Genomic DNA, 13,672 nt, shown 5'->3' on the forward strand with positions numbered 1-13,672 from the left:
TTAAACACAATATTTATTCTTGTGAGAAAATATTGTTTCAGACATTGTAGATCTTCATAAAATTCAATTGACAAGATCCTCTGTGCCACCTAAGAAACAGTCTGGTAGGCTAGTGCACTAATGCCTACATAACTACTAAGGTTTGCCAAATGACCGCTAAAGGAACATTTGACATCTCCACATGTATAGACACTGTTACAAAGAACTATTGAGCATTTCATACATATATCTTTTTAATATTTATTTTTAAATAACAGACTCTTCCCATTGTCACACAATATAAATTAAAATCTGATATTTTGATTTTCTGCATTCCTTAAATTACTTACATGTATTCTAATATAAACAATACATTTACATATTTACAAAAAGATGTGCAAATACCTATACACATGCTCTTTACTCAAACTCACAGTTTATATATACATATATTAGGTTTGCCATACCTATGGCTTCAGAGCTCATAAAATCTTTTGAAAACAATCTGATTGTGCTTTCAAGTCATTGTTGGGTATGCAAAATATTGCTAAATTCACTGGCAGTTCATGTTATCGATCTTAAAAAGTGGTTGCAGTGACCACTTAGATTTCCATCATAAAAGCACATCATCTTGCTTGACAGAACACCTAACTTCAGTAAAATAGCTGCAACACACACTCCAATATTCCCATTTCATATAAAATACAAAAAACATGAAAATAAAAACAGCTTCACAATGTGGAAAAATATGTATAAGAAGCATGATATTTCAATGACATACAATCTCAATAGGCTGTGAATCATGCCAACCCTTTTGGAAGATAAAATATTTACATTCTCCGATTTAGATTCACTTTGGCCTAAAACAAACTTCATATTCACTCAGATTCATAGCAACAGTGGTTGTTTGAAACAATAAAAAAGCAATCACAATGAATAATCACATTTCTAGAAAAGATATCCTAAAAACCATATTATTTAAGGTACACTGTCCACCTGCTCATAGTCTGTTACATGCGCTTTTTCCATTGCAAAGAGTAACATTTCCTCTGGTTAGAACGTCCACTAGCCATCTAGCCACCAATGGTCATCAACAGGTTATGCTTGCACCCCTGAAGAATTATAAAATTCTCAAGTTAAAATCCTTCATATAAAATTGGAAGGATTAAAGGTGAGGTTTCCCCTCACATGGTTTAGGTGTATCATGGCACGGTCATATGCTGTGTGTACCGACTTGCGAACACTAGGTTTCTTGCCTTCCATCAAGCGCAGTTTGTCTACAGTGTCATCCATTCCCATTGGCAGCAACTTGTCCCGTGGCAGCCACTGCCTGTAAGGCAACAAGACTCGATATGTTTCAAAAGAATACACACACACACACAACCAAAAGTAGAAAATGCAACTTAAATATAGTAGTGAAGTTAAGTACCTCATGTGAAATGTATCAGTAGGTGTGACAGTCTCCACACTGACTTACCAAGTCCTTTTGGTGTCGAAGAACAGCACGAGGAAAAGCTTCTCCCCGGCTTCTTCTTGTCTCCGCTTCCCCAATTTGAGCACGTCCACAGGCGGCACCGGGATTGGGATGCCATTGTGAAGGAGGCCTTCCTGGGGCATGTCCGCGTCAACAATCTGTGGGAATCAATGCGCATTTCAGTACCTCAGCAAGGAAAACGTGGCACGATGACAACTATGTCACCTAGCGTGAACGGCAAGTGATAAAACACTATTCTCTCTCACCATTGCTGGGTACGACGGATACCCACGACATTTGGCCCAGACCAGGTCCAGGGGTGTGAGCACCGTTTCACTATCGAAGGGGAGAAGCATACTCCTGCCTGAGCCCACAGACAAGACGCAAGGAATTCACATGAATGGCACATTCTACAGGTGATCAACCACGGTTCATGCTTCGGTTATCTGCCTGCGAGTATGGTCAACATAAACACCTGAGCCAGAGATGTCTCCGTTTTCTCCCTCTGGGACGTTTGCCAGGGCTGGTTTACCACGACTGCGCTTCGGTGGTGAGACACTGCAACCATAGGGATTGAGGAAAGGGTTTGTTGAGGGGAGAGAAAACATTTTCCTATATGTAAAACCGATTTACATATAGGAAAATTGCAATCAATTTGCATATCTCCACACGCACACCTATGTTTTTGGTAATCCTGGTGATCTTCCAAAACATCTTCTTTGTGCTTTCCAAGCCCGTTTGTCAAGCCTGGTGTAACAAATGCATTCATGAGATCATTTACAAATCATTTATTATAAAAGGTCACAATCGAAGCCTGTTTATGATAGCGTGTATGCCATCTCAGTCTCCTCACCTTCCTCTTTGGCTGGGGTTAGAGTTAGAGGGGGGAGGGGCTTCTCTGCCTCGCTGTCAGAGCTGGGCCCTCTGGATCTGAGTTGGTGGACTGATGGAGGCGGGGGTGTGGGGGCGGGGGCAGACAGAGGGGTGGCACAGGGAGGAAAAGCAGGGGTGCTGTCCAAGCCGTTGGTTTTCCCCTCTGGTTTCCCTGTATTCTGCACAGGTGGAGCTTGTTTTTTTGCGGGTCTCGCTCCATTTTTAGCTTTCTTGAACAGAACAGAGGTGCGACGGCCGACCCCTGCTATAAGAGGGGGGGGCGGGGTCTCCAGAGAGGGGGCCGTGGGAACAGTCTGATTCTGTGGGCAGGGAGTGTCCTCCACCTCAGAGACATCCTCGTCATCCTGGCCTCTGCTTCCACTGCGGGCAGATCTCTGGCGCTTGTAGGAGCGTCCAGGCGACCTTCGCACTCCAGTCACGATACCCAGGACAGGTGGTTCAGGTGGGGCGTCTCCTGGCAGGGGGGATGATGCTGGGCAGGTAGGCTCTAGTACTGGAGGAGAGTCATCTGGATAGAGGAGTGGGAGAAATGTAGGTTATTAGAGCAATCATAAATATAACCGAGTAATGGCAGAGCCATTGTCAAGGGAACACTGGAATAGTATTTTGGCCCTTTTGTCTCCTCATGTACCTGTCCCTGGGGTAAATGCTGATGTTATAGGACTGTGATTCACATGATCCGGCCTTCCCTTCTTTTCCTGCTCCTCTTCCTCCTGCTCCTCCTCTTCCTTTAGGTCATTCCCGTTGAGTGACGCGCAGTTGCGTTGCTGCTGGTTCATCTTGTGCCGGACCGTGTTAATCTCTCTGCGCAATAACCTCATGCGCTTGGTCCGTCCTCCGCTGCAGCACATGGACGTAACAATGTCCAGTTTATCCAGCAGGGCCTTCAGCTGCTCCTCTGAGGACAAGTGGAACCTGTTCTCTGGATCCAACAGAGTGTCCACTATGAAATAAGAATACGTAAAGAGAGGGATGGGGAGAGGGAAAGAGGGGTTAAAGGGATGAGATATGTGACGTGATGGCAAAATGGAGATACAAGGAGTTTGACATTGCCAAGCTTTGGCCAGCCCTCTCCCTCACCATCTTCCCAGGTGCATTGGTAGAAGCTGTTCTTGTTGGGAGCCTCTGGGAGGTGCATGCCGGTGGTGGGGTCAAGCCCGATGCTCTGGGACTGTCTGTGGGCATGGCGGAGGATGGCTCCTCCCACCTCCCGCAGGTGCAGGGCCGCTCGGTGGAACATGGTGTCCTTGGAGTTGTACCTCAAGCAGTTGGAGACCATGAGGTTGAAGTCGCTCTCCAGGTCTGCTATTGAACGGTACGCATGGGCCTCCAGTTTCTCACGCATGGTGGAGAGGTCCATAGGCTGGGAAATAAACTCCAAATAGTCCGGTACCTTGTTAAAATGAATAATATAAGCAACACTTATTAGCGACAAAAAGACTGATTACAGAAAATCCCAAATACCTTTTTGGGGGGAACCCAACAAACCTCTGTCAGGTTGACTGGCTGTGAGAAAATCTTTGCTGTATCCTTCTCTTGGAGTTGGTCTATGGTGGAGCGAAGCAGCACTAGAGCAGGGGTCAACGTCAGCTCCAAAACAGCCTGTTGAATTTTCATCTGGAGGGTTCGGAAGAATCAAAAAGGAGTGTTGGAATAAGAATGCTTCAAGGAAGAAGCACATACCTGGGGATTATTTTAGACTCCAAGTCACAATGTTCATTACCTGTTCCCGCTTTAGCCTCTCTCTCTTGCGGATCAGTTCCACGAGAAGTCTAGCTCGCTCTAGGTCCTGCCGCAATTTCTGCCAGTACCGCAGCTCCTCCCTTGCAGCACATAACTTCTCATCTGGCTCCCTCTGAACCAATTGTGTACAGGCTCATTTGAATCAGCTTTGCAATCAGCATTAAAAAATTCAAGTTGAGATTTGTATTCTTCCCTTCGACTCCTTACCTGTTCGGCAGTCTTGTGGGCCTGCAGATGGGAGTGAAGTCTCCGGATGAGGGGCATGCCATTACGTGACTGACGTTTCAGTAACCAGTAGTTGTGAAGCCTCTGCATGAACTGGTTCTTTCTCTGGACAGCCACCCCAGTGCAAATCTTGTTGAGCCTATTGAGAAACATGATGATTCAAATTCTCAATGTGCGTGCAACGTTTGACCGTTATAATACATTTCAAAAGCTCCGACTGATGTGTTGCCAGGCTAGAAAGAGAAAAACAATCCGCCGTCTGGTGTCTGACCTGTGAGAGGGGATTTGAGGCACCAGGAGCAAAGGCACAGCAGAACGACGGGATGAACCACCAGATCCTTTCTTAGGCTTCTTCTTTTGACCCTTGGGGGTCTTTTTATTCTGTGGTGCCGGAGGGCTTTGAGTGTAGGATCTTTGCCCTCTAGTACCCCTCCCTCCCACCAGCCTGCCTTCCACTCCTTCATCCCCTGACCCATCCCGCCGCAACCCCACCGGAGAGTGGTTCTCACAGAAGGCCGTCTTCTTCACAGAGAAGGTGGTTCCGTTGGAACCGGTCTCACGGACCGGGTCGATCTTCATGAAGAGGCCAGCCTTCTGGGCACAGGTAACATGGAAGGCCCTGTAGCAGTTAGCTTTGTGGCACTGGATGGAAGCACCTCTCCCTTTCTGCTTGCACAAGTAACAAGTGAGCTTCCAACGAGCTGGAGGTATGTTCTTCACCCCCTCTACAGGCTCTAGGAACACAGTGTTGGCAAAGCACACCTCCGGGATCCATATGGCACAGACAACATGGGCCCAGCGTCCATCACTAGTCTGTTTAAAGGCACCTCCCCGGTTTGGACAGAGCACACAGTCCACAGGGCGTGAGGGGGATTGCAGGCAGCAGCGGCAAAGCCACTGACCCTCTGGGATGTAGGGCACACCATAACACTCCTGGTGTACGGCCAGGTTGCAGATGTCACAGAACAGGATCACGTTGCTGTTCAGACACTCGTCGTCGAGGCAGACACAACAGAAGGCCTCCTCGTCGATGGCACTCTGGGACAGAGCCTGGCTCCGGGACTCCAGGATCGACTCCCTCTCCAGGCGATCGATCAGCAGCTCAAAGGTGTCTGCCGGTACCGAGGCGTGGCCATCTGACACTCTCTTCTGGTTGACCATCTCCAACCAAGCCACGTCCTCTTCGTCCATGTCGTATTCGGCCTCACGATCCAGCTCCTCGCCTGACTTTTCTATGTAGCGGTAGTAGGCAGCTGGGAGAGGAGGGGCATCACAGGGGGACAGGGAATCCAGCACACGGAATGTGGGCTCGGGTAGGGGACTGTGGTGGGATGGGTGTTGGGAGGAATTGGTCTGGTTTTGAGCGTTATGCTGAGAGCGACGGCTCTGATGAGATGCATTTTTGCTCTCTCTCCTCCTACCTTTGGGGTTGGGGGGTTTCCGCCCTGGTCTAGCTCGGCTCATAGTCTGCTCACTGTTTTCTTTGTTGCTGTTGCACTCTGCAATGTCCTGGGCCATCATCTCATCCTCTGTAATGACCGGCAGGGGGTCCGTTATGTTGATCCTGTGAAGCCTTCCATCTAGATCCACCTCCACCATTTTCTGGGCCTGAGCATAAGTCAGTGTCTCTCTGGAGGGAGATAGTTGTAGTCGGTAAGGTGAGGGTGGCCGCAACTGAACTGCGTTAACCCTGCCCCTGCCCCTACCCCTGCCCCTGCCCCTGCCCCTTCCCCTGCCCATCTCAAGTCCACTTGCTCCAGGCTGGCATCCCCGCTTTCTCAGCTTCCTCATGGGGGTGAGCACTCTCACTAAAATAGAGAAAGATAATGTGTCATAGCATTATAAATCTTGGAAGTTTTGTAAAAAATATGGGTTATGGGTCCATATGGGTTAAAGCAATAAAACATCCAACTGCATAACTATAAAATAAAGGTGGCTTCGAAAGACATTGTAATGTTTTGTGATACAGTAATTCACTTATCAACATGAAGATGCATTAAGTAGCAATAGATAAGGTAGACAGTTTCTGATAAGACTACAGTGCATTAGGCGCTATACGCCAACCAATAAGCGCTCGGTTACGATGACACATTTATTTCCACCCAATCACATGATCCTATTTTCAATGTTTCCTTTAGTGTTGAACATAGTTTGGTTGTAGGGCGCTAAATACCAAACAGAGCATCTGTCAGCCATTTTATCCAAACAACAACATAGATCTAACGCTCATTTTGCTAGTTGAAAAACTGCACAAATCACTGGAAACATAACCTGTTCGCAAGGGCCTTGTTTAAACTGTGAACTTTGCCTTATACTCTGCAGATGTCAGAATACCGTAGACCGCACTAAAGGCCTCCAAATAGTCAAAATAGTCCTTCAGATGTGCAGCAGCTAGGTAGCATTAGTGCAGCGCGTTTTAACAGACTACCTTATTTACCTGCTCAGACAGGACACTAGGTCTCGCGAAATATAATATAGCAACTTTTTCTAAACCACATCCAACCTTAATAAAATCACAAAAATAATTTACCTTGTTGAGCACAACCGTCTAGAATGCACGAACCACAGAATGGTGCGAATGACAGCTAGCTTACTACTGCTAGCTAATAATGCTAGGTCCGACCGTAGCTAGCTAGTACACTACGACCGAAGTAGACATGCTAAACAAGCTATGCCACAGGCAAGCTAGCCGCCGGTATTTTCAGGGGCGACAGCGTCATCTTCTGTACTCCAGTCTTTCTTACTGTCTTCGGACAAATGCCCAGACTCTGCCTGGTTTCATATCTGTGACTGAGACATTTTAGACGTAGAATAGCTTTAATTAGTGACATTAGTCAGTGTCAGGTCAATGTACGTTGAAATTAGGCTTCAGTCAAGATGGCTTGAAAATACGCCCCTTTAGAAAAATCGAGCACAGCCAATTGTGAGTCGCAAATTCAACGCGCATATAACGCGCCCTGAACCTCCCTCAACGCACCAATGTTTTGCAGCCATTTTACTGTGAGCTTCTGCTACTGGAAAAAAGGATGCCTGCGTGTAAGCACTGAAAGTCAAGTAAGAAACGATTAATTCTGTCTTTCGTGTTTCATGTACATTTCTCCAAATATGTGTGGCCTATATTTGTGTAGAATGTGAGCACCATCAAACAACGTGAACCCATGAAAACTAACGTCTGCATAGTTTTGCCAGTCGTGTCGGTATTTTATTGTTGCTAGGTCTGGAAGAGGGGCAGTAGTGAGGCGCCGAGGTATAGCGAGCTAGCTAAGGTGTGCTTTTCGCGTTTGTAAACGCAAATGTTCGGTGATGGATAAAAATGTAGCTTGTTGGGTTGTCCGAGGGGGCGCTCACGAGTCCGTTCGCAAATATGCAAACTAAAGTGGGAATGTCACTTACATTACATTTACATTACATTTAGTCATTTAGCAGACGCTCTTATCCAGAGCGACTTACAGTAAGTACAGGGACATTCTCCCAGAGGCAAGTAGGGTGAAGTGCCTTGCCCAAGGACACAAGTCATTTTGCATGGCCAGGAATCGAACCAACAACCTTCTGATTAATAGCCCGACTCCCTAACCACTCAGCCACCTGACCACACTTCAGTCAAATGTGCATAAAAAATGTAGGTTATAGTTATGGTATTATTTAACTTTGTTAGATGTAACCAGGAAAATAACCACTGCTGAGTTACTACAACGATGAGATCGCTGATCTGATATGCAAATTACTTTATTTTTTATTTTTTTATCTGCTGTTTATTTAACAGCAGCTCTGTATGGTTGGTCGACAAATTTCCCCAACCTTTGGCAGCCAGTTTTCTCCCTAAGAGACTGAAATTAGGCATAGAGGTCAAGTGTGTGCATGTGTTCATGCCAGTTGTCCGTGGCAATGGGAGTGGCCAATCACAAAAAGGTGCAATTGCAAAAAACATCCGACATCACTGTTAAACCAGAATGTGTTAGCCTATGTGTATGTATGCCTAGTTACTTATTACAATACAACGCTTTGACATAACATGTATATGTTTATTTTTCTCTATTAGCTAGCTACATCCCTTTAACATTTCTGACCAGTGTGTCGAGAGCTAGCCTACTGTACTGTACTGTACTGTAGCCGGTTGGGGTCCCTTGCGCTAGCTCTAGCTATAGCCTAGAGTTCACTCAAACCTAGCTCATTACAGTAAATTTACACATTGTTGTAGGCATAGGCTACAAGCAATAGTTATCGCAAAACATTTTGATATTTTTCTACTTCCATTTACTTACCTAACAACGAATAATACTGCTCCTTCTAATGTGAAGATAAATGACGGTTTAAAAACTGAGCGCCTCTGACTCGCGAGTCTCTGGCTGCTCGTTATGGAACGTTCTTGCTCAGTCAGTGATGAGCCGACGATGAGCCGACGTATCTGCGACGTTTGAAATAGAGCACAGAGATTAGAAGAAATCATTTGCCGATGCTTATTTTGATTTTAGTATGTGTTCCGATGACACATGTTATTAGTATATACCTATTTACCGTAAGCTTTCACATCTTACCATAAAAAAGCAACCAAGATCTTCCGTCCATCTCGTAATAGCCTCGTTTTGGTTTAAAATTGTACGACGCACGTGAATATAGCCAAAGTTGTATGTGACCATAAAATAACCAAAACAACGTTCCCCCAATGTCATACACAGAACGTCCCCATGTGACTATCAGGGAACTATATGGGGACGTTCTTTAAAAGTCCCAAATGTCATATTTGTATTGTTTGCAGTGTGACCACAAAATAACGAACATGGAACGTCTCCATAAAGTCATACAGGAAACTTTAAAAAAGTACGTACAGAACCAAATGAGAACGTTTTAAAACGTCCCCAATGTTCTGTAAAGGTTCGGGACGTTCGTCACATTTAGATAACTTTTAGGGAACATTATGCAAGTCACAATAACGTCCCCTCCTACGTGGGAAAACATCTAAATGGATTCACTTAACATGTCCAAACTTTGTAGAAAGACACACACCACTTTACCAGGGGGGTATTCGTCGTAGCTCGCTAAGCGGTTTAGCGAGCTAATTTTCAGGCTACGATAAAAAAACGCCCCTCTTTTTGGTTCGTGGAAGCAACTTTCGATAAATCACCATAGTAACATATCAATTAGCACTAACCTGCTCCAGAGCAGGCTAACGTAAGTGTAGCTGGATAAGCTTGCCACACCCCCAGAAAATAACATGGCAGCTCTCTTTTTGAGAGACCCAGTTGACCAAGGAGCTATAATTTAGTTCGATTAGCTTTCCATACCAATAGAGTTCTTCGCGATTGCCAATCGCGAAGAACCGTACAATCGCCTCGGGCCGTACATTGCAAATATCACACGCCGCAGCAAGCTTTATGCTTTATTATGAGCTTATGCTGCTGTATGTGAATATGTAACGCTATGTTTTACGAAATGTCTTGTCTTATCTGTTGTGCCTGTGCTTTTTATATGTTTCACTGTGGGAGAGTGGGAAACGTCATATCGATTCCTTTTATGTCTTGACATGTGAAGAAATTGACAATAAAGCTACTACTTGAAACTTTAACTGTGCTTCAGACTGCATAGCCTTCAGGTTTTTTGCGTCACGTATAGGCTACATTTTTATACAGTATAGGCGATGCAGAAAACATTGGCAAAGCCGCAGCATGCGTTGCTGTAAGAAAAGTGTACTTGGCGCTTAACCAGCTGATGAATCAATTCATCATATTCCCTGGCCATGTCCCAGTCAATGAAATCAAAGAGGGATTTACACATAGGCCTACATGCATATACAGTCAATGAAATCAAAGAGGGATTTACACATAGGCCTATATATATATATATATATATATATATATATATATATATATATATATATATATATATATATATATATATATATATATATATATATATATATATATATATATATATATATATATATATATATATATATATATATATATATATGTGTGTAAGCGCAGTAGCCTATACATATATCCTCATAAGTGTCTATGAATTCGTATCAATTAGATACTCTTTGGCCTTGTTTTTATCTAGCCTACTTATTCTGAAAGAGTTGAGATCATTATTTTCGCTAGCAAGATCTCATTCGATTATTAATTTCCATTAAGCCTACTGCCAGCAGGCACATTTAAAGAAATGTGATCTGATTGATTGGGGTAATGAGGCACTTAAGATGAGCTTATACATTTCCCCAAAACTTTCGCATTTAGCTTATCGGCAATTTTTTGCCAAGCTTCTTGTCTTGCTCTGGCAGCGGTGGCGGTGTTTGACTTAGCCATGATAATATGCTTATTGTCTTCGTAGAGACTCATTATAATAGTTTGCTCGGATGGCGAGATAGCCTATCACCGCTCTCTCTTTTGTCTTTTCCGCCATCATACCGTTAGAAAATCACGGTTTTGGTTATCGACCTTTCCTGCCTTTTGAAGTAGGACGTGCACGTGCAATTTCCCTGATAAGTTTAGCCTGATTGAAATTAACCACATGATTTGGATGCGGATCAGCCGTTGACGAACCGATATTTGCTGTTCTCACTCATCTCGCTAATGTTAACGGGCTAAAGGGACAATTGATTAACTTAGCTTCAACCCTTACGACGAACGGGGCCCAGGTCCCCTTTCATAACTGATGAAATGTTTGTTATTGTAGAGCCTGGTAGGGTTTGTTATTAGATCCAGCTGTTTTTCATATTAGTTTTCTATTGGTATTGGCCGAGCCCCGCCCCTACCCTTTAGCCACACCTTGGACTCCTTTCATAACTTGTTAACCGTTTGTCATGCTTAGCAGAAGTGTTATCTTTATTATTTGGTAGTAAAAACATGAGGAAATTTGTGACCTCTGGGGCCCGTTCTCCGTACGCCGCTTATTACATCCGAGATCAAATGACACATCCAAGATGACATCATCTTGCTTATCATGATCTGGCTAGTTCGGTTCTTCGAACACACTTGTTGTTTATGATTAGTATAGCTGGATTGAGTTATACGTTGGTCTAAAAGGGGGTATGTATCGATAGTAGAAACCTTGATCAGCAACGCTGCTATTGGCTGCTCACATAAGTCTATGGCTGCTCACCGTGGCCAAAATGAGCGCCCTGTTTTTTTCCGCAACAGAGCAACAGCTTGCTCGAAGGTTACTCCGAATTTGAAGATTTTATCAGAACGCCAGGGAACACCTCAAAGTCTGCAAAATCCAAGAAAGAGTGCTGGCAAAAAGTAGCAGACCAAATTAAATGTAGAGGCGTGACGCGTTTTATCGCTTATTACAGTAAGCTAGGCCTATGCTTTTTTTCATACTTTCATATTTTCATTTATCATCTTTAATGTCATATGATGTGGTTTGAACAAATGTATTATGTAAATGACACCCTCACAAAAAAACGATAGGCTATCCTCTCAAAAAGTATAGGCTAGCATATCGCGCTGTGCTTAAGGAGCCTATCTATCACGCAATGAGCAATTAATTCGGTTTCATGTTAAATTCTGCTAATTATTCTTGCACCTTCTGCAACAGGTTCCTGTAGTAAAAACGGACAAGACATGTCTGTGACAGACTTCCTGTATCACCTCTGCTTGTAAAGCCTCAGACTAATCGTGTTTACATAAAATAAACCTGCTCCCGAGCAGGTTTAAGTTTACGGACCTGTTGCTATGACAGCAAGTCCAGGATGAGCTTCGAAGAACCGAACAATCCAAGATAATGACAAATCGTCAACAATCAAATCCAGCTAACTGAGTTAGCGGCGTACGGAGAACGGGCCCCTGGTGCCTTTTTGAAATACTCTGACATTGGGAGGTTATTGTCTCAAGTATCATCCTCTAAGATTTGCTAGCTAGCAACACATTTTGGCCAACAGGTGACTGAGCTAATACATTTTTGAGGAGCTGGAGAATTTGATGTGTCACTTATTCTAGTGGTCAAACTTTTCTGCAAGTGGTTTCTGTAGTTTTACATTTGTTTGTCAGTTAGGTTTATTGTTACATCCAGTTGTACAGGTATAAATGAAGTAGACTATAATTGAATTGTCCCAACTGGACAGTTGAAGCTAGGATACATAATATATAGTAAAATAAATGAATTACAATAAAAAGAAATGTGGGGATACATATATATTTGTAATATACAACTATATAATCAAATGACTACCATCATAAATAATTACATATAACTCTACAACACTAAATGGGCCTAATTACAGTGTAAACTTTTATATAATTATACCCTGCACAAATGAAAAACTTGGGGCGTATTTGTTCATGAAATAAGCCTAATGTCCTGGGGGAATCTGTCTCGGATCATGGCTACTGGGCTGACCACAGTACCCTCTGCAGCGCAGTGAGGTTCTGCTTGGTCCAGTTTCCATACCAAGTACAAATACAGCCAGTCAAGTTGCTTTCCACAGTGCCCCTGCACAATGACTTATGGATTTGGGCCCCCGTGTCGAATGCCTCACCAGACTGCCTGTGTGCTCGGTCCAGGAGAGGTCCTCGTCGATGTGGATGCAGAGGAATTTAAAGCTATTTACCCTCTACTGCAGATTCAATCATCCCGATGGGTGAGCCTGTCACTTTTCCCTCCTGCTCCGTGGTCTTGGCGATATTAAGAAAGAGGTCGTCTTGGCACCATTGTGCCAAGACGACTATTGACCTCTTCCCTGTAGGCCATCTTGTCGTTGTCAATTATCATCGGCAAATGTTATTACTTTGGAGCTGTGTGCAGCTACGCTGTCATGAGTGTACAGGGAGTTAAGGAGGGGATTCAACACGCAGCCTTGGCAAATGTGTACGATAAATCTTAGATTACTAAACTACATTCATTTAGGTGAACGGAACATAATTATGCAGTTTTTATTTGGCTTCCAAAATGGGGGGGAGCTGTGCTAGTCCCCCATCCTCTTCATTGTTTTGGCTCCAGCTGCCCCAGCCTTGCCGACTGGCACTATCTTCAACACTGCCTATGACTCTCATAGATAAGGCTCTGGGCAGTCTGTGCTTTGGCCATCAATGAAAAAGGAGATGGTTGGGTATACATCCCTGGCATTCGGATGCAAATATCACATTTGATTTGAATACTATCCCCCTCCGTTGTTAACATTTTACAACAAGCTAGAATTATTAACATAATTGGGGAGTTTCAATTGGCGCATTTCATTGACTCTATAAATGTTATTTAATCAATAAAAAAAACACCTACAACTTTTTACTATGAAGGGATAAAGCCGAAATTGGTGGGTCCCGGTTTTTTTGAGCAGCTTTCATGGAACAAGCCCCAGGTTGGGTTATGTGATGTTCAGTTCCAGTCAGGTTTCAGAAATGAGATCACAATGCTTCCACA

General features: G+C 44.0%; 2 protein-coding genes across 5 annotated transcripts in view; one reads left to right on the forward strand and one right to left on the reverse strand.

Moving 5' to 3' along the window:
* brpf3a (bromodomain and PHD finger containing, 3a) lies at positions 1 to 7,273 on the reverse strand. 3 transcript variants are annotated; one of them, XM_062458984.1, is made up of 14 exons: positions 6,846 to 7,258; positions 4,587 to 6,123; positions 4,298 to 4,454; positions 4,071 to 4,202; positions 3,836 to 3,964; positions 3,428 to 3,740; positions 2,979 to 3,290; positions 2,307 to 2,855; positions 2,131 to 2,200; positions 1,929 to 2,011; positions 1,720 to 1,817; positions 1,457 to 1,611; positions 1,236 to 1,309; positions 1 to 1,091 (listed from the first exon to the last, which is right to left on the reverse strand). In XM_062458984.1, the coding sequence occupies exons 2-14, from the start codon at positions 6,104 to 6,106 to the stop codon at positions 1,078 to 1,080; spliced, it is 3,606 nt and encodes a 1,201-aa protein (XP_062314968.1). In that variant the 5' UTR covers positions 6,107 to 6,123; positions 6,846 to 7,258; the 3' UTR covers positions 1 to 1,077. The 3 variants fall into 3 exon arrangements, with proteins under 3 accessions (XP_062314968.1, XP_062314960.1, XP_062314978.1); XM_062458976.1 differs by having other exon boundaries at positions 1 to 1,309; positions 6,846 to 7,249; XM_062458994.1 differs by lacking the exons at positions 1 to 1,091; positions 1,236 to 1,309 and having other exon boundaries at positions 1,476 to 1,611; positions 1,720 to 1,789; positions 6,846 to 7,273.
* ccdc71 (coiled-coil domain containing 71) overlaps positions 7,228 to 13,672 on the forward strand; it is a 9,069-nt gene continuing 2,624 nt past the window's right edge. Inside the window, exons 1-2 of one of the 2 annotated variants that reach the window (XM_062459065.1) lie at positions 7,280 to 7,369; positions 12,817 to 12,893. In XM_062459065.1, coding sequence (XP_062315049.1) covers positions 7,295 to 7,369; positions 12,817 to 12,893 — 152 coding nt within the window. In that variant the 5' untranslated portion in view covers positions 7,280 to 7,294. Of the gene's footprint in view, positions 7,370 to 12,816; positions 12,894 to 13,672 lie in introns of both variants that reach the window. The other variant, XM_062459075.1, reaches the window with a different exon arrangement.

The sequence above is a fragment of the Osmerus eperlanus genome, chromosome 1, assembly GCF_963692335.1.
Source record: "Osmerus eperlanus chromosome 1, fOsmEpe2.1, whole genome shotgun sequence".
In the NCBI taxonomy this organism is placed as follows: Eukaryota; Metazoa; Chordata; class Actinopteri; order Osmeriformes; family Osmeridae; genus Osmerus; species Osmerus eperlanus.